Source organism: Syngnathus leptorhynchus, chromosome 8 (assembly GCF_054491065.1).
Source record: "Syngnathus leptorhynchus isolate UIUO chromosome 8, UIUO_Slep, whole genome shotgun sequence".
NCBI classification, from domain to species: domain Eukaryota; kingdom Metazoa; phylum Chordata; class Actinopteri; order Syngnathiformes; family Syngnathidae; genus Syngnathus; species Syngnathus leptorhynchus.
Genome location: NC_141202.1, coordinates 3,618,584 through 3,644,412, shown reverse-complemented (window position 1 = coordinate 3,644,412; position 25,829 = coordinate 3,618,584). Strand labels below are relative to the sequence as shown.

General features: G+C 43.0%; 4 protein-coding genes across 13 annotated transcripts; 3 read left to right on the top strand and 1 right to left on the bottom strand.

The window, feature by feature from the left end:
- Window positions 1-653: 653 nt before the first annotated feature.
- Window positions 654-23,261, bottom strand: setd2 (SET domain containing 2, histone lysine methyltransferase). 6 transcript variants are annotated; one of them, XM_085919530.1, is made up of 23 exons: window positions 23,057-23,261; window positions 21,272-21,372; window positions 15,406-15,710; window positions 12,772-12,793; window positions 8,774-12,540; window positions 8,562-8,693; window positions 8,354-8,482; window positions 8,141-8,264; window positions 7,997-8,074; window positions 7,815-7,912; window positions 7,286-7,418; window positions 7,070-7,204; window positions 6,866-6,994; window positions 5,738-6,787; window positions 5,553-5,601; window positions 5,178-5,469; window positions 4,328-5,093; window positions 3,873-3,998; window positions 3,407-3,543; window positions 3,199-3,307; window positions 2,191-2,265; window positions 2,010-2,111; window positions 654-1,735 (listed from the first exon to the last, which is right to left on the bottom strand). In XM_085919530.1, the coding sequence occupies exons 3-23, from the start codon at window positions 15,438-15,440 to the stop codon at window positions 1,574-1,576; spliced, it is 7,650 nt and encodes a 2,549-aa protein (XP_085775656.1). In that variant the 5' UTR covers window positions 15,441-15,710; window positions 21,272-21,372; window positions 23,057-23,261; the 3' UTR covers window positions 654-1,573. The 6 variants fall into 6 exon arrangements, with proteins under 6 accessions (XP_085775656.1, XP_085775658.1, XP_085775659.1 ...); XM_085919532.1 differs by lacking the exon at window positions 15,406-15,710 and adding an exon at window positions 14,093-14,215; XM_085919533.1 differs by lacking the exon at window positions 15,406-15,710.
- On the top strand, window positions 16,387-22,302 carry gra (granulito). 3 transcript variants are annotated; one of them, XM_085919543.1, is made up of 6 exons: window positions 16,387-16,488; window positions 21,264-21,375; window positions 21,463-21,521; window positions 21,588-21,645; window positions 21,712-21,818; window positions 21,918-22,302. In XM_085919543.1, the coding sequence occupies exons 2-6, from the start codon at window positions 21,276-21,278 to the stop codon at window positions 21,942-21,944; spliced, it is 351 nt and encodes a 116-aa protein (XP_085775669.1). In that variant the 5' UTR covers window positions 16,387-16,488; window positions 21,264-21,275; the 3' UTR covers window positions 21,945-22,302. The 3 variants fall into 3 exon arrangements, with proteins under 3 accessions (XP_085775669.1, XP_085775667.1, XP_085775668.1); XM_085919541.1 differs by lacking the exon at window positions 16,387-16,488 and adding an exon at window positions 20,261-20,398; XM_085919542.1 differs by lacking the exon at window positions 16,387-16,488 and adding an exon at window positions 20,338-20,398 and having other exon boundaries at window positions 21,261-21,375.
- Window positions 16,391-20,125, top strand: rbm12bb (RNA binding motif protein 12Bb). Its single transcript, XM_085919535.1, has 2 exons — window positions 16,391-16,488; window positions 17,989-20,125. The coding sequence occupies exon 2, from the start codon at window positions 17,999-18,001 to the stop codon at window positions 19,838-19,840; it is 1,842 nt and encodes a 613-aa protein (XP_085775661.1). The 5' UTR covers window positions 16,391-16,488; window positions 17,989-17,998; the 3' UTR covers window positions 19,841-20,125.
- upp1 (uridine phosphorylase 1) lies at window positions 22,846-25,664 on the top strand. Of its 3 annotated transcripts, XM_085919540.1 has the most exons (9): window positions 22,895-22,912; window positions 22,982-23,069; window positions 23,477-23,506; window positions 23,860-23,971; window positions 24,056-24,214; window positions 24,291-24,405; window positions 24,757-24,966; window positions 25,120-25,266; window positions 25,361-25,664. In XM_085919540.1, the coding sequence occupies exons 3-9, from the start codon at window positions 23,478-23,480 to the stop codon at window positions 25,504-25,506; spliced, it is 918 nt and encodes a 305-aa protein (XP_085775666.1). In that variant the 5' UTR covers window positions 22,895-22,912; window positions 22,982-23,069; window position 23,477; the 3' UTR covers window positions 25,507-25,664. The 3 variants fall into 3 exon arrangements, with proteins under 3 accessions (XP_085775664.1, XP_085775665.1, XP_085775666.1); XM_085919538.1 differs by having other exon boundaries at window positions 22,846-23,283; XM_085919539.1 differs by having other exon boundaries at window positions 22,849-23,069.
- The last annotated feature ends 165 nt before the right edge of the window (window positions 25,665-25,829 follow it).

Sequence of the window (25,829 nt, the reverse complement as noted above, 5' to 3'; positions counted from 1 at the left end):
GGCCTTGTTTGGACATGACCTTTGACCTTAAGTTACCAAATATGTTTCTTCTCTATTGTTGCTAGAGATCTTATAATAGGTGTCCAATCTAATACTTGCAGGTGAATCAACAGACCCAGTAAGGCTGAGTCACTTTGTTTCAATTGCAGGCTTTAGAGTTAGTCTCTTTTGGGCACTTGCTGAATATTTCAGTGTTTTGTTTTTGTCCTTCAGCCAGCAGCTTCTCCTTCATTTGCTTTGCTGACCTTCTTGAATATGAGAAAGTGATTGTTGAGTTGGCCTTCAGCCTGCAATCACTCTGACTCGATGAATTACATAGTGAGGAGGGGTTGGGCTAAATCCAGACCTTTTTGGACTGTGCTGCCCCATAACAAGAAGCTTAAGTGGTTCAGAACATTTCCTATCCAAAGAGAACCCTGAGGGGGGAAGAGTGGGTTTTTAATAAAGCTGTTATAAAAAGAGTGGAGAAAAGTTTCACACAGCTACAATCTGTTAATGATCTTTTTTCCTTTCGCTTCCAAAAAATACAAAATCTTAACATCGGCGCCTTTTTTTTTTTTTAACTCATATTATTTAGTCTAGGTCCATTAATTAATTTATTTATAAAATAAGTTAATTATAATTCATATTATTATAAATCTCAGCAAAAGGTGTACAAAAGAAACTGTTTTATTTTCTTTTAAAATGTTTGTACACTCGGTATGACAATGTGCTTGCACAATACTTACAGTTGAGTAGGGTGAAAATTACTTTGTACAATTAAAAAAAAAAAGAAAACAAAATTGTCGCCCTACGTTGACAAGAGCCAGCAAGGATACGAAGTCATGACGTAAGTAAGGATCGAGCTGGTCACTTGTGGCTCCTGCATACATATTTGGTAATAATATAACATATTTACACTTGAGAACCATGAAATGATAATTGTTTTACAAAGTTTGCTGTTAATTTAAACATTCCCAAAACTACTATTTAATATATCAACAATTAATGCAACAGGCTGCGATGGTTTGAGAGACAATAAAGGGGATGAATAAAAAGGCCGAGTTCCTTTGTTAAAAACTCAAGTGGATCAGTTAAAACTGCAATGCTACTCTTTTGTTTTGAGTCCAGGTAGAAGAGGAAGTGGATGATGAGGAGGAGGAGGATGGGGGGGGGGGGGGGGCACATCAAACTTAGCAATCAAACCGTGCTCCCGACGTTGTAACCGACGACTAAAAAGACACAATGAACGAGATATGGATGACCAGCACACATGGCGGACCCCCGGAGTGGACCCAAAGCCGCTCTCAAAAGTCCCGCGGGCGTTTTGACGAGTGGAAGCTTGGACCTCCGCGGTTAAAAAGCAGCACCAGAAAATGAAGCAGACTGTTCATTGATCCATTTTCAACAGTGGAAAGTGTCAAAGGAACAACAACAAAAAAACGTTGGCTTGTTCTTGATTCACAGCCGTATAAAAAAAAACACAAAAATAAAATAAAAGGCAAAATCGGTTCTTGGGGATTGTATGTGTTGTCTTCAATGGAGGATCATAAATAAAGCGTAGGTGGGGGGGGGGGAAGGCAAACGCGTGCGCTCAGTAGACGTCCGTGTCCTCCTTGGGTTTATAGACGGCACCGAACCTCTGCATGTACTTCTTAATGTACTCCTTGGTCTTGTGCTTGACGTTTTCGTTGCAGTCTAGGTCCTCGGGATTGGTGCACGCCTTGAGTTCTTTATTCATGACGCCGTGGGTTAGCTGTCGGGCAAAAGGAGAACGCAGTCGGACTCCGGCTCGTTTTTTTTCCCTTTGGTCTTTGATTAAGATTGAATTGTTTACAACAGTAAACTTTGTCCTGAATGAGTGAGGACATTTTCTTTTTTTTTTAATGTGCCAGTGTTTAGTGTCCGCCACAAGTCAGATCTCTCTCTCTCTCTCTTTTTTTTTTTTTTTTAATCATTTCCAAGTACTCATGTTTTAACAATTGTTTTTTTTTTCCCCCAAAATAATTTCCAAACCTGTTCAATCTTACCTTTCTTGCCAGGTGTTTGAAATCTTCCGTGTTGCTGATGCGGCCGTGTTTGCAATCCGGCTTCCGATAAGGATTCAAACATTGTACGATAAACTGGGACATCTGAGTAACAATAACGCACGTATGTGTTTAAAAAGTGACACGACGGGCCAAAAAAAAGCAAATAGGAGCGGATGCCTACCTCTTTACGGAATGTCTCTTTACTTTTTTTCGCCAATTCGCTGGAAGTGTCTGCTTCAGCTGTTTTGGTTGAGAACTGTTATAAAAACAAAACAGCAAGCAACAGCAGCCATTTAATACTATTCTTCAGGTTTATATATATTGGTCTTTAAAGGTGTCATTTGAACTTCCTTCAGGCCTTTTCTCAGCTGCACTGAGTGATGTTCTGACCGCAGAAGAGGCTGTAGTGGCCATCTATAATTAAAATCTCCAAAATGCCCTATATAAACACGGCAGCCGGCAGCTCCAAAAGTGGCCATGGAAGTTAGCTGGGGCACCTGACGAAGCAACAGAACCCCCTCGCAGGATTTCGAAATCACCGTGACCCCAACTCAGACGACAGCTGAGGCGCCAAATGTGATGATGAAAAAAAACAACAACAAGGACAGTAGCTACTTATAATAGGACGAGCATGTGTCACATCTTCCAATGCTGTGACATGATGTGACCTTGTTGCGTTTCTTCACGCAAAGATGCATCTCAGTTTATTCTCACCCCGAAGAGTAACCAAAGACAAAAACGGGACATTTTAGAGAGCGGCCACCGAAGAAACAACAACGACGACTTCTGGCTCGTCCAGATGCTTCTCATTATCTCCGGTGGTGATAGAAGTAAAGAAGGGGAAACAAATGAGGCGGTGGAAAACAAGAAATGCAAATCTCATCCTCACTTTATGACCTCGAGCCCCAGGGGACATGCAGCAAAGTGACGGGACGAGATTTAGCGACCTTCTTTGTCTTTGAGAGACAAATATGCGAAGAGGAGGAGCTCATTAAAGCGGCTGGAGACGATGGCGTGATGACGTTTGTTCCCGTCCATAAAACACAGCTGAAAGTAATCACCAGTGCAAAGAACAAACGCTATAATCATGTTTCGCATCCGACCTCAAAACTTTCTGGGAAACGAATGAAAAAGCATCCTCAAAATGTTTTTTTTTTTTTTTTTGCACAGACATTCATCTAAAACTCACCTTGGAAGGATTTTCATCATAAGTGGGTGTCCCCAGATCCATCTCGGAGTCATGGTCCAGATTAGTTTCGGTGCTTCCATCCCAGGTTGGAGGATCCCACTGAGTTTGCCTAAAAAAATAAAAAAATACAAGTAAATGAATATTAACACTTTAAAATATGAATACATTCACCACCCCCCCACCCTGTGAAAAAGACATTACAAGTCACCTTGTGGTAATGTGGTAATAGTAGATTTTTCCTTCGGGGTCCCGTGCCACTTTCCAGTTAGGGGGTAAGATGATCGTTTTGGGTTTCGGGGGAGAGGGAGGAGGCAGATCTATCACATTGTTGGGTACGATCATTTCCTAGAGGAAAGAAACAGCGGTTCCAATTTACTTCCTGTAATTACTGCTTAGCCTGCCGTGGAAAAGGAGAATCATCATCATCATACAAGAAATATTATGCTTGAGCATTGTGGTTTGAAGTCTTCCATGACTTCATACTAGTCTGGATAGGAATTTAGATGTATACTCCCCTCTTGTGACCAAAGCAGCTTACTACAAAGCACTTTTTTTTTTTTTTTTGCTTTAATTATTTGGGGCAATGTGACCCAGCAGCTCATTTGTTGTGTCGACGCCCTAGATAGAAAAATATAGAAGAGTACATGCGTTGTGTATTAAGGTGGCCTTATTACCTGCTGGACCGTTTGAGAGGTAACGATGGTGGTGACTGTGCCACCCTGCTGCACCACCACGCCCTGCTGATGGCCAGGATACACAGTCTGGCCATGCAAGTAGCTGGCCGAGGGGTCAGAGTACGCCTGCAAAACAGCATGAAATAAACACGGACTTAAAAAAAATAGCCAATTTCTGAGAAGCTTGAAACATAATTATTCCCAATTGATCCTGGTTTCAATTTGCAATCAATTAAATTATTAAAATAAATTATGCTTTTCAATTTAAATAGGCTTTAATGAATAAATTAGATGGATCAGAGACAGTCTACCACCTAGTGGCGAATAGTGTTATTACATCTCAAAACTGATCAGGTATGATAGTCTAATTGTCAAAAATGATCAAGGACTATTCCAAGAGTAGACACCTAGGGTCTAACCCATTGAGAACCTTTGCACTGTGACGACGAGCCCACCTGTATGACTGGTGTGTTGGTCTGAGGGTACGCGGTGGGGATGCTGTAGATGGTTTGGCACGGCTGGCCTTGGTAGTAGATGGCCGTTTGCGTGGGGGCGCCCTGCGCCGGTGCCGAGGCGTACTGCTGCTGCGCCGCCGGCTGCGTCTGCACGGTCACTGCCTGCTGGGTGGCGGGGTCCCACAGAGTGGCGTAGCCCTGCTGGCTCTGGACCTGGGGTGTCGTCTGGGCGGGCACGGAGAGGACAGACACTCTGGAGTCCTGGGCGGCGTCGGCCGGCTGGGCAAACTGCTGGGTGTCTGCAGGCGTGTGGTTGGCCGTGGTGATGTGCTGAGAGATATTGGAAACAGGAGTGGCTTGTGAAGTGGATGAAGGTGAGGGAAGCCCAAGCTCTGAGACAAGTCTTTGGGGAGGAGTCTGCTCATAGGTCATGTTGGGGTCAGCTGTAGGGGTGGGTAGTAGTACTTTGCCTGCGTTGGGGTTGGTGGGGTCCACAAATGTATGGAGAGGGTAACCAGGTGGGTAGGTGATGAAGCCAGAAGTGGAGGCATAGGCCAAGGTGGGGTCATAGGTCATAGGTTGGAGCTGCTGCTGCTGTTGTTGTTGCTGCTGCTGCTGCTGCTGCTGTTGCTGCTGAAGTTGCTGTTGCTGCTTCTGGGCTTCCCGCTGAGCGACCTCCTGCTCAAACAGCTTCCTGCGTTCCTCCGTGGACAATTTGTTGCGCTCTTTGCTGCCAACTCCTCTCGGTGTCTTGGACGGGTCGAACCTGAAACGATTCCACGCGACAAAACAACACTGCTCGACATCCGAGGAAAGTAGGTCAAACGCTCCCGACGGCGGGAATTCTTACCGGTCCTCGGTGCGCCGGCTGCTCCGTTCGTAAGAGGAAGGCGGAGATGTGGACCGTCGCCTCCGTCTTTCAGTGCTGCGCGGTGTTTTGTCTCGATCACGCTCCCTGTCCCGATCCCGGTCTCTGTCCCGATCCCTTTCTCTCTCCCAATCCCTCTCTCGCTCCCTGTCCCTTTCCCAATCTCGGTCATGGTCTCTGTCCCTGTCGCGATCCTTTTCACGCTCCCTTTCACGCTCTCGACTACCGGAGGTGTTGCGCGGAGTCAAAGTTGTGTCACGATCTCGACTGCGATCTGTTTCGGGACAACGCGATTGAGATTAATCACAGCGCATAAATAATTATCAAAATGATGGAAGAGCTATAAAATTCACTTACCATTGGCTTCCTTTTCTACCTGACTCTTCTTTGGTATTCTGTACACCTCCTGAAAGACAAGAAGATAAGTTGATGTCTGGCCATACCGACACAAGGCGACCCATTTTTGTTCCAAGCAGTGGTTGGAAATTAGAACATTGAAATTGAACCTTGGGACTCATTTGTATGACTCCGAGATCGCTCACCTTGAGATCTTTCCAGGTTTCCAACAGCCTGGCTGCCATGCTGCTAATGTCCAAAGCACTGACTTGGGGTTCTTGACTCCGCTCGCTCTCCACATCGGAAACACCTTCCTCTTCATCCTGAGACGGCGTTTCTATGGCTGACGGATCTGTCGGTACTGGTGTGTCTTCAGCGGGCAAACTGACCTCGGGGGTGTCAGAGCTTGGTGGAGCGACAGGTATGGGTTCACCTAGTTGGGCCTCTAGGCCAGTAGGAGAATTTTCAGCCTCCAGTGGTTCTGTCTTGACCACCGTCTCTTCTACAAGCTGCTCAGTTGGAGCCTGAGAAATATCCATTTGAACTGACTCGATCTTTGGGTCTTGAATCTCAACTACAGGCTGGTCACCTTCCACTTCTGTCATTTGTGTTGGTTCCTGGATGGTGAGATCTTCTCCACTAGGTTTGTCAGAAACCTCAAGTTCCTTCTTGGGTTCATCCACGTCCACTTTTACCTCAGAGAGGTTCCCCTCCAACTCAATTTGGTCTTTTACCTCTTCAACGGGAACTTGTTCCAGACTTTCCGAAGCTATTTCCATCTCTTCCTGTTCCTGCACTTTGACGTCTTTCACCTCCTCTTCTGGAGTTTCTTTCACGACATCAGCAGCTTCAATGACCGCGTCTATTTTATGTTGTTTGTCGTCAGCCAGCGCATTCTGAGCAGATTCTTCCTCTTCATCATCATCTTCCTCCTCTTCCTCATCCTTGCCATCAGATGCTTTGCTGGCATCTGAGAGCGCACTATCCAGACTGTTTTCACTGATGATTTTAAGGCGGCGGTCCACAACAGGTTTGGAAGGGTCCCGGTCAGATTCTGGTCCCAATTTGGCGGAAGAACCATCGGGGGTGTTGAGGGGGGTCTGAGCTCGAGAAGTGTTCTCACTGGAGTAACCGTCGATCTCCGTGGGCTGAGGGAGTGTTTTTGTTTGGGCCCATCGCTGAATGAAGGTTAGAACTTTACTCTCTTCCAGCATGTTCTTAGTGGAGATGGGTAAGACAGCCAAGGTCTTCAAAATCTGGAGACAAAGTGATTTTACATTTGAAACATTTGAATTCACAAATGAATTCATGAGAAGACTGCAATGATCTCTCACCTCTGATTGCAGTTTGATGTTATTGGCACTGTTGCCCTTTGCTTCCGAAATCTCCACCATGAAAATCCAAAGCAAAGATAAGCCGTGATGATCTAAGAACTGTTTCAAGCATGACGGATTCTGTGTATCCTGCGTGGCACAAACACCCGACGATGTCAAGCAATTTGCATTTTTTATATTCATATTATTTTAATGTTGATTTACATATATGAGCTTGAGACAGGTGAGTTTCTGCTCCATGTTTTCCACGCGGACCATAAGCCTGCACAGAGACACCACTTGTTTCCCATCGTAGAGCCCTTCGCCGTTCTCTAGCAACGCCTCCAGCTCCTCATCAACCTAAACGATTGATTGGTAAGTGAAAATCATTTTCTATTTGTCCAAATGATATCAAACAATGTCCACAAAATCTGAACTGACTGTGGTGAGAGCATTCTTCCGAGGACGGTCTTTCTTCATCCTCCCTCCAGCCGCACGGACGCTGACTCTGTTCTCCCCTCCCAGGAAACCTCGGCAGCTGGGAGCTCCACAAAAGCACTTCTGGGCTTCTTTCCTAAAATAGAAGAAAATTAAAGTTAGACCATATAAATACTTACGAACGCCTACACTTATGAACCTTTTGAGATACGAACTATAGCCTCTGGATTTTTTTTTTGTTGCACCCAAATAAATAAATACATAACTAAATAAATGAATGAATGAATGAATGAATAAAAGAACAGTTGTTTTATTTTTTTTTGTACATTTTACACAGAGTAATAGAGCAAAAAGTGTGACTATTGAGATAGTCCGGCACGCATGATTTGCTTTTCCATGGATTCCTATGGAAAACGTTCCTTTGGCTTACAAACCTTTCTACTTACAAACCCAATCGCGGAACGAATTAAGTTCATAAGTAGAGGTATCGGTGTACTTTATGATTTGACACATAAATAAAAAGAAGCAATACCCGTATCGTTGAAACTGGTAGTCAAATGTCAGCTCCGTTCCTGCACTGACCGCCTTGGTGGTGAAGAACCCGACTCTAAGCTGACCATTGACCGTCCACTGAAATGAGATGAAAATCAGTAATTAGCAAACGAGCATGTTAACAGAACACTATTAGTAAACTAGTTCCGGTGGTGGATGAACCTTTTGGGTCTCACAGTTGGGCTCGCAGCTGTGGTTCATAAAGCGAGAGCAATTGCCCTTCAGTGTCGCGTCGATGATCTGGAAAGACAATGACAGTCAAGAATTTCTCAATAACACGAAAACACGTTATACATTGAATCTTACCTCATTATTTTTGAGCGCCATAAAATAGTAGTGAATGTTCTTGTTGCGTGCATATTCTTTGACTCTGTTTTTGAATTCTTTATGGTCCAACACTTCCCCACAGTATTCTAGCACAAAGGTATTCCTGTGAGAGAATCACAACACACGTATGTCAAGATCACCCGGGGACCTTCCACGATCCAGATGACACCTCCATATGAATTAAATCCTCACGATGGCAAGTCCTTAGCTGCACGAAGACCCCAACCCTTCTCTTCGGTGAGGATGACTTCAAAGTCAGCGTGCTGCTTCATTTGAAAGCGTCGATTTGAGCAATAGTGTCCATTCAGGCACCTCGATGAGCTAAAGGTCAAACAAATAGTCTTAGGATCTTTCGAGTTCTCTGTCGAGCTTTCTCAAACAACACCAGAGTTTGACTTACCATTCGATCATCAGGAGACGATTTAAACAGTCATCCCCGCACGCCAACATTCCCCTTAAGCGGTCTTGTTTGGGCAGTATCGGGCACTCGCACTGCATCCTCTTGATGTCCCGATGAGATTTGCTCTTCTTTCTACAAACATTCAAAAACGTCTGAAACTGAAACAAAAAAAGTCCGAAACGATCTGACGGTTTGAATTTGTGAAATCTTACCGCTCGGTTAGGTACAGATTCTCTTCAATGAGGTCAAAATAAGGAGGCATCTTCTTTGCCTTGGCAAATTCTTTCCACCGGCCGGTGTCTTGAAAGTGCTGCAGAGTGAGTGATGGACGGACCACCTCATCTTTGACTTGAGTTTCTTTAGACTCTTCGATATCCCCTTGACGTTCCTTCTTGGCGGTAGGTCCAGCCTCTGCTTCATTGTCCGAATCGGATTCGATCTCCGGTCGTCTTTTCTTGGGAGGCCCCCTGCTCCTGAGAGTCCTTAAGCTGTCCTCCCTTGGAGGATCAGGCACGACTGGGCCCTTGCTGTTGCTGCTTATTTCGTGAGCTTGTACAAAACCCAGAGGTCCACTCTGGTCAACGGTCGCTTTGATTTGATCGGATGGTTTAGCTCGGCAGTAATCGTCATGGTCACCGGTGAGTGAATCCGGGTGGATTTCACCTGCGAGATCCTGATACACATGGAGGTAGGGTGTTTTGCTTATCTGCCTGTCTGAGGTTTGGTGGTTCCAAGGGATATTGTGGTGTCCATGTTGCTGTGGACTAGGAAAGGTTTCTGAAAGTTTCGATTGCGGTAACAATGGTCCATGACTGCTGTCTGGCTGTTGATATGTACTACTGGGCTGTTCCAGCTGGGAAAAACTCCAACTTGGGTTGAACCCACGCCCATCGTTGACACTGGCGGCAGAATGTTGGTAATGGGCGAGCATCAGTTCACCAGTGTTGGTAACGTACTGCTGGCCTCGCAATTGGTCGTAATGTCCGGAACCGACGTGGCTGTGTGTGAAATTACTCATACCTTGATGGACGTTGGTAGGACAAGTCACATACTGCTGCGAGACAGCACTGGCGTTGGATCCTTCTAAGTGACTTGTGCTGTCAATCATATTACTTTGGGATTGACAAAGAGCACCGGTGTGGTACGAACTACCCTCTAGTCTTTGTTGAGAGCGGACTTGATATTGGACTCCGTGACTATTCACATTTGTCACTTCATTACTAATATGGGAATCGGAAAGGAACAGACTGCAGGAGGAGGATCCAGTGTCATGTGATTCACTTGTTACGGTAGAATTCTTCGGCACGACGACCACAGAGTGTAGTCGTCTTATTGCCTCGTCGCAATCAGAGTCATAGTCGGAATTGTCGCTATCGCTGGCGTCGCTCTGTCCTCCGCCGGCTTGGTGACTGGCGAATGTATTTCTCGATTCATTCTTGGGGGTATTATCTTCAGATTTCTCTTGAGCATTCCCATTCCAGCTTTCCATTTTTGGACCACTGTTGACTTGTGTTGCATCATTGTTGCAGAGAGAATGTTCTAAATTTGTTTTTAGAGTACGGTCGGTGACAACACCTCGTAAAGACTCGCCTCGATCGTAACTATCTGCTTGCTTTGGCTTTTCCATCTCCTGCCAAGGTATGGAAGATCTTTCAGATTCATGCGAGGCTTGTATCATATCTATTTGACTTTGGTTTTGGGAGAATCCGAATTTGTTCACACAGACCGTCTGCTGAGACTCTTCACTCCCTGGCCCATTCTGCCCAACGATATCCCACCGGGACTTTTTCGTAGAACTGCTCTGTTTAGCGTTGTTCTCAGTTGTACACAATTGCTCTGATTGCAGTTGTGCGTTCGTTTGAGCTAGCTCAGAGGCGGTGGCAACATTACACGCATCTTCCGTCGGTCGACAGGTCTGAGTATCGTACGCGGCAGGTATGTCCATTTTATTAGGTAGAGGCGTTGAACCTTGAGAAGAGTCGACATGTTTCACGTCGATACTGCACTCGATAACGTCCCAGTTATTGAATATACTTTCAGTTGGTGCATTCAAAGCAGAAAGACTATCGTTCACATTGTTTACCTTTTCAAGAGCGACATTTACATGCAGCATGCTCTTGTTTGAGCTTTTAGCTAGCGCAATTTCTTTCTCCACCTCGAGACTTGATTTTGGCCCATCTAATCTGTTACTTGGTGTCTCGCTCAACTCGTTACCCTGGTGGTCATCTTGACTTCTCTTTTGAAAACAATTGACATTGTTTTTGTCCCTGTCACCGAGCAAACTTGGTTTTGCGGTAGTTTCAAATTTTGGTTCGTTATTGGGGCTCTGATATTGGTCTTCTGATTGTCTGTTATGCGCGCTGGTTTCCTCTGACGATCTGGAGCAAGCGTCGGGTTTAAAGTCCAATTGACTAATTTCCTCTTCTTTGCACGAGGCCGCCTGTGATTTTTTCCTTTGATCAGCCTCGTTGTCGCTAAAGACGCCTTTCAGGCGATTTTCACGTTCTTGTTTTTCACTATCCGCATGTTGAGCGGAAGAATTTGATTTTCTGTTGGTGTCTTGTGTATGATGGGTGTTAGTTTTATAATTTCTGGTTTCTACACCAGGGGAGCATTTGCGCTGGGGGTCAGAATTTGCCTGTCGCTTCGAAGTAGTCCTTTCTGACACTGAAGATGTTTGATTTCTTTTAGCTAACTCCGATGAATGCGGCAAATCTGTAGATTTCGATGCTTTGTCGGATTTAGAGTAGGACGAGGACTTTGAATAGGTGGATGATCGACTGGAGTCACTTGTCCTTGTCCTCGTCTTGCGATGGTCGTCTTCAGAGTCCGAACTGTCCCGGGTTCTGTCGTTGCGAGAACGAGATCGCCGTCTGTCTCTTCGTGGGGAACTCCGGTATGATCTGCGATCGGAGTCGTGGTAATAAGACCTTTCCGAGCGGGAGCCTCTATCACCCCTCAATCTTTCTGATCTTGGGTGAGATGAACTGGTTCGAGTGCCTCGTGATTTGGATCTTGATCTCGACCTTGATCTGGATCTCCTGCGATCTTTGTTTGATCGCAGCGAACGCGACGATGTGTATCGAGAATCCCGCTCCGATTTTGTATAGCTAGATGACCTTTCGTGATTCTCAGATCGTTTTGATGAACTTTTTTCCTTTTCTGCCCCTCGTGACCGAGACGGAGATCTTTTTGTTACTGTTTTGCTAGCGCTTTCTGAATTAGTTTTACTTTTGGAGTCGACTGATTTGCGTCTGGAAGACATCGGGACTGGATCTTCGGGCTCAGTTCGTCTGTCAGTTTGCGACCTGGTTTTCCTTTTGTATACATTTTTATCCTGCTCATTACTGGAATTCTCTTCGTCTTTTCCTGAGGATGCAGCAGGTTTGTCGAGACTTGATCCGGTCCGGCTGTCAGAGGAGTGATGGTTGGAATCTTCAGAAGGACAGACACTTACAGGGGTCTGATGTTGCAAAGATGGCAAATTGGTTTCGCTGTTATTTGGTTTCTGCAAAACCAGCAAATTAGAAGTGGGCGTCTCCTCCCGAAAAAAAGATGTTAGTTTTTCTCTAGTCACGGACACACTGAGTATTTGCTTTTTGAAATGCATCTTTGCCAAGTCTATTTTCAGTTTAGCAGCAAAGTTTGGGACTTGGGAAGAAGTCTGCTCCGTTGGAATGGGAACTGCTTGAGCCTGTTTTTGTTCATTATTACTGTCAAAAGCCCTTCCTTTGTCGACGTTGGGCTGTGGTGAGGCAGCGGGAGCTTCAGTGTCAGACTTTTCAGGGCTGGAAGGGATCACGAAAATGCTGTGCAGTGGCTTCTTGGTTTGCGCGAAGCTGAAGGACACTTTCTGACGACTCTGATCCTCGAGGTTGACCTTCATCTTGGTCCCTTTAGGCAAGAGATGGTTGGACAGCATGACTCTAGGAGATAGGCTTTTGATGAGAGCTGCCTTAGAGAGGCCCTCCACCTTTACCTAAAAATCAACAGAGAGACGCAAGCTATAACTGTTTGAATCCATTGACAATTTCAGACAATAAAAAGTTGCAGTGACAAGATTTTCTTAAAGTGATTCTCAAATGGTGGGTCATGGACCCATTTTGGGTGGATTGCGGACATATTTTGATATTTTAAGAATTTCTATGAAATAAATTTCAGGGTGACAACAGTTGAGAAGCACTGGTCTAACAAATTCAAATGTACTTACCGAGGCTCCACTTCCTTCGTCTCTGAGATACATGGCAAGAGCATGGAGACATAAAACAGAGAAGAAGATTTCATTAGTACACTGTACACAGGAGCGGGGGGCACTGCATTATTGTAAAAATAAGACTATTGAACAACAACAACAGACATTGTTGGGCAATCTACAACATCTCTAGTAGAGAGGCCAAATTTTGGCATACACTAAAAGACTATTACTAGAAGCGAACCAACCACGAGCACAGCAATTGATATCATTTTGCATGTTTTAGAGAAGCATAATTCCGTTAACTCAGCTAAGCACAAAAAAGTTGTGTAACTCATCTGAGAAACAAAAAGACGTAAATGCAACTGTCACCTAGAGCGATGACCTCGCCTCAAGAACGCTTTCACTACCTTCAAAGATATGATATTTCTTTCTTTGTACCACACGGGGAAATTCCAGTATGCAAAAGACCAACGTCCATCATCAACACGCAGTGAAAATATGCACATATCTAAGCAACCACACTTTAGAAGCTATATGAACAAACACAAGCTCACTTGTTTGCAGCAGCCTACTCAATACATAATGTGCATACTATTAGGATAGTGGCAAGCCCATGGGTGCATGGAATGTGTATATTTGTATAGTTTCTACAAATATGGCCAAGAAATGCCAACGGTTGTATCTGTCGTGATCTGACACTTTTAAAGGCCAACCTTGAACATCACTGCTAACAACTGACATGAAGATGGTCAACACAAAAAGGACCGCAATTCATTAGATTACGTTGCTTTTGTTCTCATTTGGCTGATAATTGTGCATGAGTGCTTTCCTTGGGGCAAGCTCAATACGTGTGCTTGGTATCTGGGTCATTTGATCATTTGAGCATACATATTAAAAAAATGGGGCACTGAATGACTACAATTGTGAGACAATTTATATTGAAGTAACCAACAGATCACAACAGAGCTGGACACCTACAAGACATTCACTAGTCTTCTCCACTATCCAAAAATAAAAATGAAGTTATCAAATGATGGAAGTCACTCCCCTGGACGAGTTGCTGAGACTTCGTTTCACCACACGAGGCGCTTTGAGGTTGCACAATTAAAAGGCCACCATACAAAATAACACCTTCGGGTGACCTTCAGCAAAATTTGCTCCGATTTGTCTATTTTTTCGTTCTTGACGAATCATAATCCAATCAAGTCCCATCCTAAACAATCTAAATTGAATCAGGAGGTTCTCAACAATACCCTGCCCTAGTGACGTCCACATTTTGTTTTTCAAACTCAGCACCTCACACACAGTGACGTCTGTGTTGTCTGCCATCTAATACCTGATTTCTGACTTGAGCAGAGAGTCCATTGAGAAACTCGTCTAGGATTAGTGGGCCTGCGGACGTTGCTTGGCCAAGAATAATCCAAATCAGAGAAACGAACCCTCCAAAGTGACGCCACACCTGGCAAAAAGAAAGATAGGTTTGCAATCAACTGTGGTGTGTCCAGAATAACTAACAATAAGTCCAACAAGCTTTTTGCCACATCAAACAGAGTTAGCATGGAGGCAGAGCACATGCTGTTGACCGTTGGTTTATCCGACTTCCACTGAAGCCTTCTCTCGAGATGGTTATCAATTTCTGCAAAGAGCAAAGCAGTTGCACACTTTCATGCAGACCTTCTTCTCACTCTATTATGCTTGCTTTTATTCAGTGTGGTTGTGGCTTTGCATCACAACACAATTGAATAAACAAGATTTGTCCATAGACTGAATCAGAAAGAAGAAAAATAAGGACCACACTGTAGTTAGCAAAGTGAAGCAACTCCCACTACAATGTCAAAAGTAATGCTCATTACTCATTATCATATGAAAATAATAGATCGTATCCCTACAGTGGCTGTGAGGAAGCATTTGCAATGAGCAAGGAGGCTCAATGGCCTGGTGCGGGAAGCTTAGGTGCAGCCCAACATGCATGGCCTTTTAAAAGCCAGTTCCTGTTCATTTTCAAAGCTAGTCTGTAATGTACAAGACAATTCATTCATTTCCACTTGATCTTGCTCAGAGAGATTACCTTAACCATACATTAAGTGCGATTACTTAACGGGCAATCATAACCCCATTACCGTAATATATAACGTTCTCACGATTACTTACACAAAAATGCCCAAACCAATAACGCTAACTTGGGTAAGCTAACCTTAGCTGCGATTTGATCAATTCGCTTACTTTCGTTCAAACATGCCCATTAAATCTAATATGTTATCTTTAGAAAAGCGAATTGTGTATGTGTGTTTGACATGGCCGAGGAATGGTACAATCGATTGTCTTTCTGTGCCGGAAAGGCTAATCTTGGGCGAGCATTAGCGGCTAACTAGGTTACATATAAACCAGTAGCATGGAAACTAACATCTCCGTTTGCGACCCTTGTTCTTCATATCGTTTGATTTTAAAGCATTACGTGGCGAATAATTTGCAGAATATGGTCAAAATTGTGTTATAAATAGACTTACACCCTCATTTTATGAAACCGTCCATCCGGCACCAGAAGCATGCTAGCCGGGGGGAGGGTTTGTCTTAGCTTACTTGCGTGTATGGTTCGCTTAAATCTACACAACGTAAGGAAACTAATGCTATCTTTCGTGTGGTACTCACTTTAAAAAGTGTTTCAAGTCAAGAGACTCTTCCATCTTCAAAATTCCCAAGACGGTGTCCTTCGCCGAACATCAATCCCCAATGCGTGCCCGGCGTCAAATCGGTCCGGGGTTGACGGAGGTGATGATCGGCTGACGCTCTGCTGCTCAGTGGCTCCGCTGCGCCTCAATGTTGTGCTATCCAACTAGCATTAGCTCACACTTGTGAGTACACTTACTTACCAGTAGTGCCTATCCACAATCATTGTGTCCACAACGATATCAGGCCCCCACGTTATGTCTCGACCTATCCGACGCTCCGATCCACTTGAAACAGACAAAATAGGCCGAGAAACATGCCTGCTATTTACATTTTCCTCTGCGGCATTTGGCGTGTCTTGTTGCGGCGACGTCACATGATGCACGGACACAGCTGGCCCGGTTTGGCCTGGCGTCAAACACGGAACAGTAAATCGTGTAACAGTGGCCCCGGTTCAACAATGTGGGTCTGGCACATCAAATACGTACGTTAAAAAGGAGGAAATAAACGAGTACATTGTGTGTTTTGTCCACTTTTTAACTTACAGTAGAGATAGTTATCAGAGGTTGTAAAAGGGATCAACTAAATTAGCAAAATTGCTGCAGAAGAAGTTCCAGATTCTATACAAAACCATTTTGTCCGGGAATTCACAACAACGACCCAAAAGCACCAAAGCAAGTCCACAACAGAGTAGTTTCACATAAGACATTCATAGAATATGCAGAAATACCTAAACAATGTGCCAAAATGTCTGAAACATAAACTTAAAAAAACATTAAAATGTTGAACTATTAGGGTTTGGGGCTTGTGATATGAGCTACTCGTCATTAGCTACTTAAATTAACAAAATTTATAATTTGACACGGGCACCTGAAAATACAAGTGTGCGTATTGCGCCTTACGACCAGCAGGCGGTGCTATATACAGTTGTTCCGAGTCGTTGCTCACTTTTTCGGAGCGAAGAAGACGGGCAAAAGCGGCTGTGAAGAAACGAGCGAATCGAGGCTGTGCTAAAATTGTTAGCATTTTTGCAAATACTTGCACAAGAGTCACCTTGTCGCTTGTGTAAGTTGAGTTGCTGGTTAATGTGGGTATTTTATTGTAATAATGAACGCATTATTTGAGTATGGAATGAATTATTTAGGGATGCCTCGGTGGGCCTGTGGCTAACGTTTTAGCATTGTGCTACGTCTTTTTGTCTGACGATTTAGCAGCATTGAAGCATTGGAATTGCTCAAGTAATGTCTTCGACTTTTAGGATGGATGGGTATTGGGAAAACAACATTGCTTTCTGGATGTGTTTGACGGTCTACGGGTGGTCACAATGGTGGGGAACGTGTGTATTGGCGGAGGAACTGACGACAACTTGGCCTGCTTCAAAGCATGGTTGTGGGGTTTCATTGAATGACGCTGGAAAAGCTTGCCGTTTCCTATCGATTGGTGTTAAAATGTTATAATTTCCACAGTTTCGTGTCTCTTTCTCCCTGAGTACAATCACGTGGTGTTTTCTAACCCTTTATGGAGTCAAGGTTTGTATCACATTTGCCCCTCCTTACCAAAAAAAGATATATTTCATCAAATTAAAACCCAATTCTACGACAAAACTGCTCTCTTCCAGCAAATAGTATAATAATTACTTATTGGTCTATATTGCTAGGTGTTGTATTGCAGTACTTGAAATGTTCATGGAATGGGTTTTACTGTTTGTCCCAAATGGTGGATGGCCACATTGAACTGATCCCTTTTATCCCCCTTTTGTGCAGTGACTGACTACATTGGTGAACAAAAGGGAGGGTTACCGCAGTTTGTGAGTGGCCACGGCTGGAATTTTATTTTGTGGTGTGGGACACAGGATACAATATAGTTTTTGTAAAGTAGGCAAGCAATTTAAAGTGGACAAACATTGGTGTAAATGTGTTGTATGGATTAGATTTGCAGTCAGCGTTGATATATTTAAAACACTGAATATATCAAGGTGTTGGATTTTTCTTAGATGGTTTTCCTGTTGTGCTTTTCAAATCAGAATGCAAGATGGAAAGAATGATCTCTCAGAAAAGCAGTTGCAAGCAGGATTATTATTTTTTGGGGGTGATAGCCAGCTTCTAGGTGGTTCATCAATCAATATTGGGTATATAGGAGTTTGTACCGGTGATGGTTATGACTGACTTCTCTGTGGACGGGAGAGTTGGGGGCAAGAGGTTGCTATTAATCACATTGTCTTTCCAAGCTCCATAGTTGTCACGAACAGCAGTGTGATTGGTCGAAATGTTGATTAGTTTCTCAGCCTGTCATTTAATTTGCGCCATAAACAGTGGTCAGAATGTTCTGGTTATGTTGGGTCATTTATGTTTTGATGTACAGTGGTGCTTTGAGAGCCAGTTGTTCACAGCAGTACATGCTGTTGTGTGTGGCGCCGCCATTTTGGGCTTTGATACCTTTTCTGAATTTTTGTCTTAAATGAAATATCTTCTCAGGTTTTTTATGGTGACATGTTGGAATGGCAGGCAGTGTCGAGCTGAGAGGCTCTGAGGGGAATAATGTTGTTCTATACCCTTCTGTCTGCAGGTGCCTCAGCATGGCAGTCGTCATCCGTTTACAGGGATTGAGGATCACTGCCGGTTCGCAGGATATTCGCAAATTCTTCACTGGACTCAAAATTCCAGATGGTGGTGTACACATAATCGGAGGCGAGAAGGAGGAAGCTTTCATTATTTTTGCTTCCGACGAAGACGCGAGAAGAGCCATGACGCGCTCAGGGGGGCAAATCCGTGGGGGATCTGTGACTTTGCTGCTCAGTAGCAAAGCAGAGATGCAGAATGTATTTGAGAAAAGTGCCATCAATGCGGAGTTGGAGAAAAAAAGAAATCTTGAAGATAACGCAAGGCACGCCCGAAGATCCGCGGAGTCCGACTCCAACAAGAGGCCGGCGAGTAAAGCGGACATCAGTCCTCCACCTCGCCAAAAGAGACCAAACTCAAATGAAGACCCCCCGAACGTCGTCTCCCCGTGCGTTTTCCTCAAAGGGCTGCCTTTCAATGTTTCCCAAAGAGAAATTGTGGATTTTTTCAAGGGTTTACACATCGTTGACCTCGTCCTGTTGAAAAACGCAACCGGACGAAACAACGGAATGGGTCTGGTGAAATTCTCAAGCACAGCGGAAGTATCGGAAGCCTTGAAGAGGGACAGGGACTACATCGGTTCGCGCTATGTGGAGATTTGTCCCACCACTGAGGACGACTGGCGACGGTCAACCGGAAGGCCACCCGTGCGGGGCAACCCGGGAGGCGACAGGTTTGAAAGACGTGGATCGCCTTTGCGTGGTCAAATGAGGTCACAGTCACCAATAGGCCAGAGGGGGTCATCGCCCAATGATGAGTTCTGCGTTATGGTGGAGAATCTCTCCTTTGCAGTGGAAACGGCGGACATAAAAAGACTCTTTCACCACGCGAGGCTCGATGATGACCAGATCTTGTTCATGAATTTTGACGAGCGGAAAAGTAGGTCCGCCTTTGTGCTCTTCAAGACCATGCGTGAGTTTCGCGAAGCAACGGAAGAGGAGACGAAGCCCTTTTTCAATCGATTGATTCATATCCGGCCGGTCTCCAGAGAAAAAATGATGGCCATCATGGAGTCTCAAAAAATAGATGTCAGCCCTTGTGGGAACTCGAGAAGAAGTAGAAGTAATGAGAGGATTCCATCCAACCCCAGGGATCATTCTGACACAGAGAAGTGCTTGCTTGTGCAAAATCTGCCTTTCGACGTACGCAAAATGGAGGTCATGGACTTGTTCGTTGGGATGAATCTCTCGGACGATGACGTGCACTTGCTGCGTGACAACACGGGTTCGGGGATCGGCAAGGCTTTGGTTCTCTTCCACTCCGACTCTGCGGCCATGAAGGCCCTGTCTCTCGACGGGCAGAGGTTTCTCGGTGCAAAGCTTGCTCTCAAATACGTCACTCGCGCTCACATGCGGGAGTTGATCGCCGGGCCACAGCAAAGATTCGATGAGTTCCAAGGCGCCGATGACGAGTGCTCCGACTTCAGGGGCTTTCGTGGCGCTAACATGCCAATGAATGCGGGGCCTCAAAACTACGGCGGCTATGATCCTGCCGGCCACCCATTCGACAGAGGCAACGGTGCTCGTAGCAGCGGAGGTCCACCGAGGCACAATTTTAACGAGCCCACGTGCGTGAAGTTAGTTAATTTACCATTCCAAATAAAAATAGAAGAAATCTACGATTTTTGCCACGGATATCGTATTCTTCCGGGATCCATCTCATTGCAGTATGATAGGGGCGGAGCTTTTAAAGGGAGCGCAACTGTAGTATTTGAGACTCGGGAGGAGGCTGTTGTAGCAGTGGAGGAACTCAATGGAAGGCCAATTGGTGCGAGAAAGATTCAACTACTCTTTGTTTAAAAGTGACTTTGGAATTTTGATAGCCAGCGAGCTCAAGTCGTCTAGTTTGGACACTTGAAATGTGAAATATATTTTGGAATAACAGATACTTATGTAGTTGGTTTCCCCCCTGTGTTTTGTTTTTTGACAGTCTGTTTATTCATAGTCCATTTGAATGGCGCATTAGTCGCTGCATTTGAAATTATAGTTTCATTTGGCATAAGTTTTGACTGCATCCAGGGGAAGTCCGATTATGCTATGGTTTGATGTTTGTTTTATACATTTCATTTTACTCTGTATGATTAAAATGATGTTTATTAAAATGGATAATCTTCATTCACTTGTTCTTGGGGGGGGGTTGAATGAAGAGAGTAGTTTCAATTAATAAAAGAAAATTAACATGGATATTAGCTAATTACTAATGTATAGATCAAATTACGAGAGTATTAATGGGTAAGTGAACATAACTTTGAAATTTTTTAATGTTAGCTTTTATTTTGAAAGTACCGGATTTCACAGGATTTAATTTGCTAGCTTTATGCACCAGCGGATGAAGAGCGACCGACATCGAAATTGCAGGTGAATTGGTGGACATTATATTAGAAATATAGAAAGTACTTAATGTGGACTTTTGACTAATAAAACCTCCGCTTAACGTTTTATGACATTTTGAAAAACCGAAGGACGAAGCATTGCTATCAATTAAACCCCTCAAACGTTGTTCCAAGTTAATTGTTAAAATAAATGGCATGGAGTGTAAACTTACTTGTAATCGCTATTTTATGAAGGGTTAAAGTAGTCTTCTCTCGTCGACACCAACTTCACGAGAACTGTCACGTTGTAGTGACAGCTCACACGAAAAAAATACAATGTTTTCCTGTAATAATAGTAAAGTAGTAAACTATCGTCGTAAGCGCTCTACAATGATGGTTAAATATTTTTTTTAACGCGGCGATCGAGTTGTCATTTGCTCCATCCTTTAGCTAACATGGCTACCACATCAGCAATTTTATCGTGCGTAAACAAGTTTTCAACTTTTAGAAAAGAACAATTTCTAGTGTACTCCAAAGTAGTACATCTTAAATGTCAGTTTATCCATCGTCTAACATAAATATTGGTACTTAACTCAAGTACCTAGCTCAAATAATAAAATCGACTATAAACTGACAAAATGTACATTTTTTGCCCACTTGTGTGAAAGTCCTGCTTAGCCTCGAGTTATATAAGGGCTTCATATTTTCCTTTCAGAATCAATATTTCGTATCTAAATGTACTGCAAACTACTTCTAGAAATGTCTACCATCATGACTGCATTTGTCAATCTGCACTCACAGAAAAATTAGAGGTCAAATTCATCCACAAACTTAAATCCCCACTTCTGCATACACACAATGTCAGCTTCTAGAAATGCCAGCTAAAATGTCATGATGAAATCCGAAAGCAGATTTGTACCTGTATGAGAATGGAGGTGTCGAGGCGACGAACTATCCAAAAGCACTTGGAGCCTGCAAGACCACTCCGCCGTCTCCTTCCTGTTGACATCCGTAGCTCAACTGGTAAAACATCAGAAAAGGGCTTGGGTTGATTGTTTGTTTTCCATATTGACTGCAAAACCCACTCTAATGTATAATTTGTCCATCTAGAACCCAAAATAAATCATGCTTCGTGTGTTCAGACATTGATTAACATCGCAGATAAACAGGTAAGAAATGAGAAGTTTCAAATCTGAAGACATATTAAGCAAGATAGACAATTGTGTATTTTGCAGACAAACTTTACAATGGAGCAGTTCCTCGAGATTGTCAATCTCCAGGATGAGAAAAAAGGTACCATCTATAATTTTTGTTTTGCCTCGGCTCTTTTTGTGATGAATTCCCAAAATGTCTTTACAGAGAGATTATCATACTCTCGAGATTTTCTGATTGGACTTGCGAGTTGTCCTGCTGCCAAGATAAGGCCGGAGTGTTTACCAAACCACCCCATAGTCTTACCCAATGCAGTAAGTTCAAATTTCTAGTCGATTATAACCTTGCTGTCTGGATGGAATATTCATGTGAGTGTTTTTTGAGTGATGGTGCCCCTCTCGGTCTTTTTCCAGCGAAAGGTCGACTACACCCTGGACTGATCGCCAGTCACTGCCCACAATAAAGATAGGCAACACTACCACACCACTACATCATTGTTTCCTGTAGTTAACTTATTTTCTTTACGAGAAAACATGTATCATTGTATTATTGTATATTTGGTTGTTTTTTGTTACAACGCTCATTAAAGCATTTGTGGAAAAATGCCCAAGATGGATGCCTGCATACATTTGAATTTTATTTAACCTCATTACAGTTTTTTCCATGTATTTTTTTTGTAATACTTTTTGTTGACTTGACATGTCTAATAAAGTACTTTAGGCCTTTGCATGTGAAACTGAGACGACAGAAGACATTAAGTCTAAATATTAGGGGACTCATTAGAATTTTGAAGCTTTATGTGGGGATACATTCATTTTGAGTTAGTTAGTTAGTTAGTTAGTTAGTTAGTTAGTTAGTTAGTTAGTTAGTTAGTTAGTGAGCATTCAATAAATCTGAAATATTGGGGCCATCCTTGATGTTAATAAAGGTTGAAGTGGCCATAAGTAAATATGTCCTATTAAGAGGACAGCCAGTGACATCTAGTGGTGAATTAGTAGAATGCAAATATACAAATTCAGAGCGTGTGCATTTTGAAACACGCGCACCACGGCACGAGCCTAAAAAAAGACAGATTAATGCGAGAAAACCGCAATCACGTGTCGCCAAAAATGTTTTAACACTTATTTTCAGTGTTTTCGACTGCCATATATCAGTCACTTAAAATAGTGCATCTTCATAGGTCGATGCGTTTAGTGACAGACAGAAAATTAATGCTCTATATTTGGCAAGTTGTTATTCATACTACACCGAGTAAGTACATTTGTGTGTAAATTAAGAAGTAGTAAAAATATAAAAACACATTTTTGTTTGGTGGGATACAGCGAATGTAATAATCGCCGTTGGCATGCTAATTGTTGGTAAACACACTGAGCACGTCTTGGGCTGATGAAACTGATCGAAGAAGCAGGTAATTTTCATTCAACACTGCTCAGAAAAGATGAAAGCTGACTTTCATCAAAGCTCATGGATCATAAAGGTTTCTTTAAAGAGTAACACGAAAGGAAGCAAACAAAACTAACGTGATCAACGTTCCACGTTCAAAACGACTCACCGGCAAACTTCAGGTAGGATCCACGTTGTTTTAATACCCATTGAATGTAAATGATCACTTTAAATGAGTCAATCAATAAAAAAACGTAATTTGTTTTGTTGAAACCGGGCTACACCCCAATTGATTGTTGATATGAGGGCAACCACCTTGAAAGTGGAGGTCAGGTCAGAGGTTGCGAACTTTCTCCATCTTTCCGAGCTGACCATCCGGGTTCACGGTGCATTCAGGTGACCCCATTTTGAATAGGGAAAAGCAAAGATCGCTTTCAACAATGACCTGAAAATACGCCTTTACCTTAATCATTTTCGCTTGGTCGTCACAGATCGCTGTACCTTAAACGGCCTAATATTCTACAAACTATTGTTTGAAATATTTTTTTGTTTTGATTTTTGGTTTATTTCCTCATTTTACCCGAGACAGGATGGACTCGAAGTACACAGAAACGAACAGGTAAGGTGGTCACCCCCCATCAAATCTTCATTTTTTATTAAATAGTCATGTTAGCCTTGAGGGGCAGCTTGTGAACTTCAATGTATGTTTCAGAATATCTAAAGAGAAGTGTACTAATATTTGCATCATAATACTTTTGACCTTAAGTTATGAATGAAAATGATGACTAAAGCTATTATCCTTTTGTTAAATATAGCTTAACAAAACTGCTGTAATTCTGCAGAGAGTCTGAGACTCAAAACTCGAATCATGTCATAAACCGGTTTGGCTGATTACGTATTTAAATAATGAGTAAATAGTGTAAATTTTTCTTGTGGCAGTAATTTATTCCCCCTTAATTTCCCACCTTCAAGTCCCGTTCTTGTACACAACCCTTACCTCTGTGGGCTGAAAGATGACATCTTGTACCACTTCTGTCTGGGAACAGGGACACACAATCTTCCAGCTCTGTTTGGAGATGTCAAAGTAAGAATCATTCATTGTTTTCAAAACAACTTCTATCCACATTTGAATCAATCTTTTTTTTCCTGTGCATTTGTTTTCCTCCAGTTTGTGTGTGTTGGGGGCAGCGCTTGGCGAATGAAAGAGTTCATTGCGTATATTGCTGCAGAACTTGGAATGCAAGACCCCAAATCAGACTACCCGAATATTTGTGCTGGAACAGACCGATATGCCATGTATAAAGTTGGACCTGTACTCTCTGTTAGTGTAAGTCAAAGAAAACTAGAATATTATATTCCAAATTGTGACAAATATTGTAATATGATTTGCTTGATTTTTGCAGCATGGAATGGGAATCCCATCCATGTCGATAATGTTGCATGAACTCATAAAGCTCCTCCATCATGCACGATGCACAGATGTTACAATCATACGCATTGGAACATCAGGTGGTATAGGTAAGCTTGTAAATTATTAGTCAGTATTCATTTTATTGATATTACAGCATAGGATCTTTTTCTTGACGACTTTGCCAGGACTTCAACTAGTTGCCACAAGAGGGCGCGCTTATACTTTAAATGTAAATAGTAGACCACCCCTAAAAAAAAAGTGCCTGTTCAATGTTATAAGGAATTTGTGGGCCCTGTGTAATGTAATTTTTCAGATTGTAAAAAATATAAATATAGGCGGGCAAATGAAAAAAAAATCCTAATCTGTTATTAGTTTAAACATACCTGATATTGATACTTCTTTTTTTTTTTTTTACTGTATTCCACTGCATTAACTTGAATGCCTCATTTGGTATTAAGGTCTTGAACCTGGGACTGTCGTCATTACCAAACAGTCTGTGGATGCCACATTCGTGGCCAAATTTGAGCAGTTGATCTTGGGCGAGTTAGTGGTCCGTGACACTGACCTGGACTACACCCTTGCTGAGGAACTGCTTCAGTGCAGCAAGGAGCTGGGCCAGTTCAAGACTGTGATGGGAAACACCATGTGCACGCTGGATTTCTATGAAGGTCTGATTCGCCCGTGTTGTCATTGTCAATCCCTCTGTGAAAAAAAAAAAAATCAAGTTGTGTCCTCCAATTAGCATAGCAAGTTTGTAATCAGTCAACTGGCCTTTTTAAAGGAGGACAATTAGTCACTGTCCAATTTGTGTTGTTGAGTAGGTCAAGGCCGCTTAGACGGTGCATTCTGCCTGTACACGGAGAAGGACAAGCACAAATACTTGACAAAAGCTAAAGAAGCAGGCGTGTGCAATATTGAGATGGAGTCGACAGTTTTTGCCGCCATGTGTAAACTAAGCGGCCTGCGAGGTGAGGAATGACATTAGTAAGATTTCACAAAAGACCTTTTTATTTTATTTTTGAAATGTAACCTTCCGACTTTTTTTGTTTTGTAACATTAAAGCGGCCGTGGTTTGCACAACATTAGTGGACCGCCTTAAGGGGGACCAGCTGAGCAGCTCCAAGGAGGTTCTCCACAGCTACCAGCAGAGACCTCAGATCCTCGTGGGGTACTACATTAAGAAGCAGGTTGAAGCACTCCACAGATGACCACTTTTTGCCATCATAACTGTGAATTCCTGATGTTTCAACTTCAAATATGAATGCACATTTTACTTGAATTAACTATTTTTGTGCTGGTTCTTTTCTTATTCAAGAGAAACATCACTTTTTCTCAGTATTGTAATACAGTGTTTTTATTTGGCTGTAATTTGTCATTTTAATAAAGCATGCAGCTATGCTCTCTGTTGTTCAGCAAATTAATTCACCATTAATTATTGCATTCTGTATCATAGCCATTATGAATTAATCTCAACAGCCGCACTAAGTAAACAAACACAAAACAATTAGAACTGCCCTCTGAAGAGATTTTT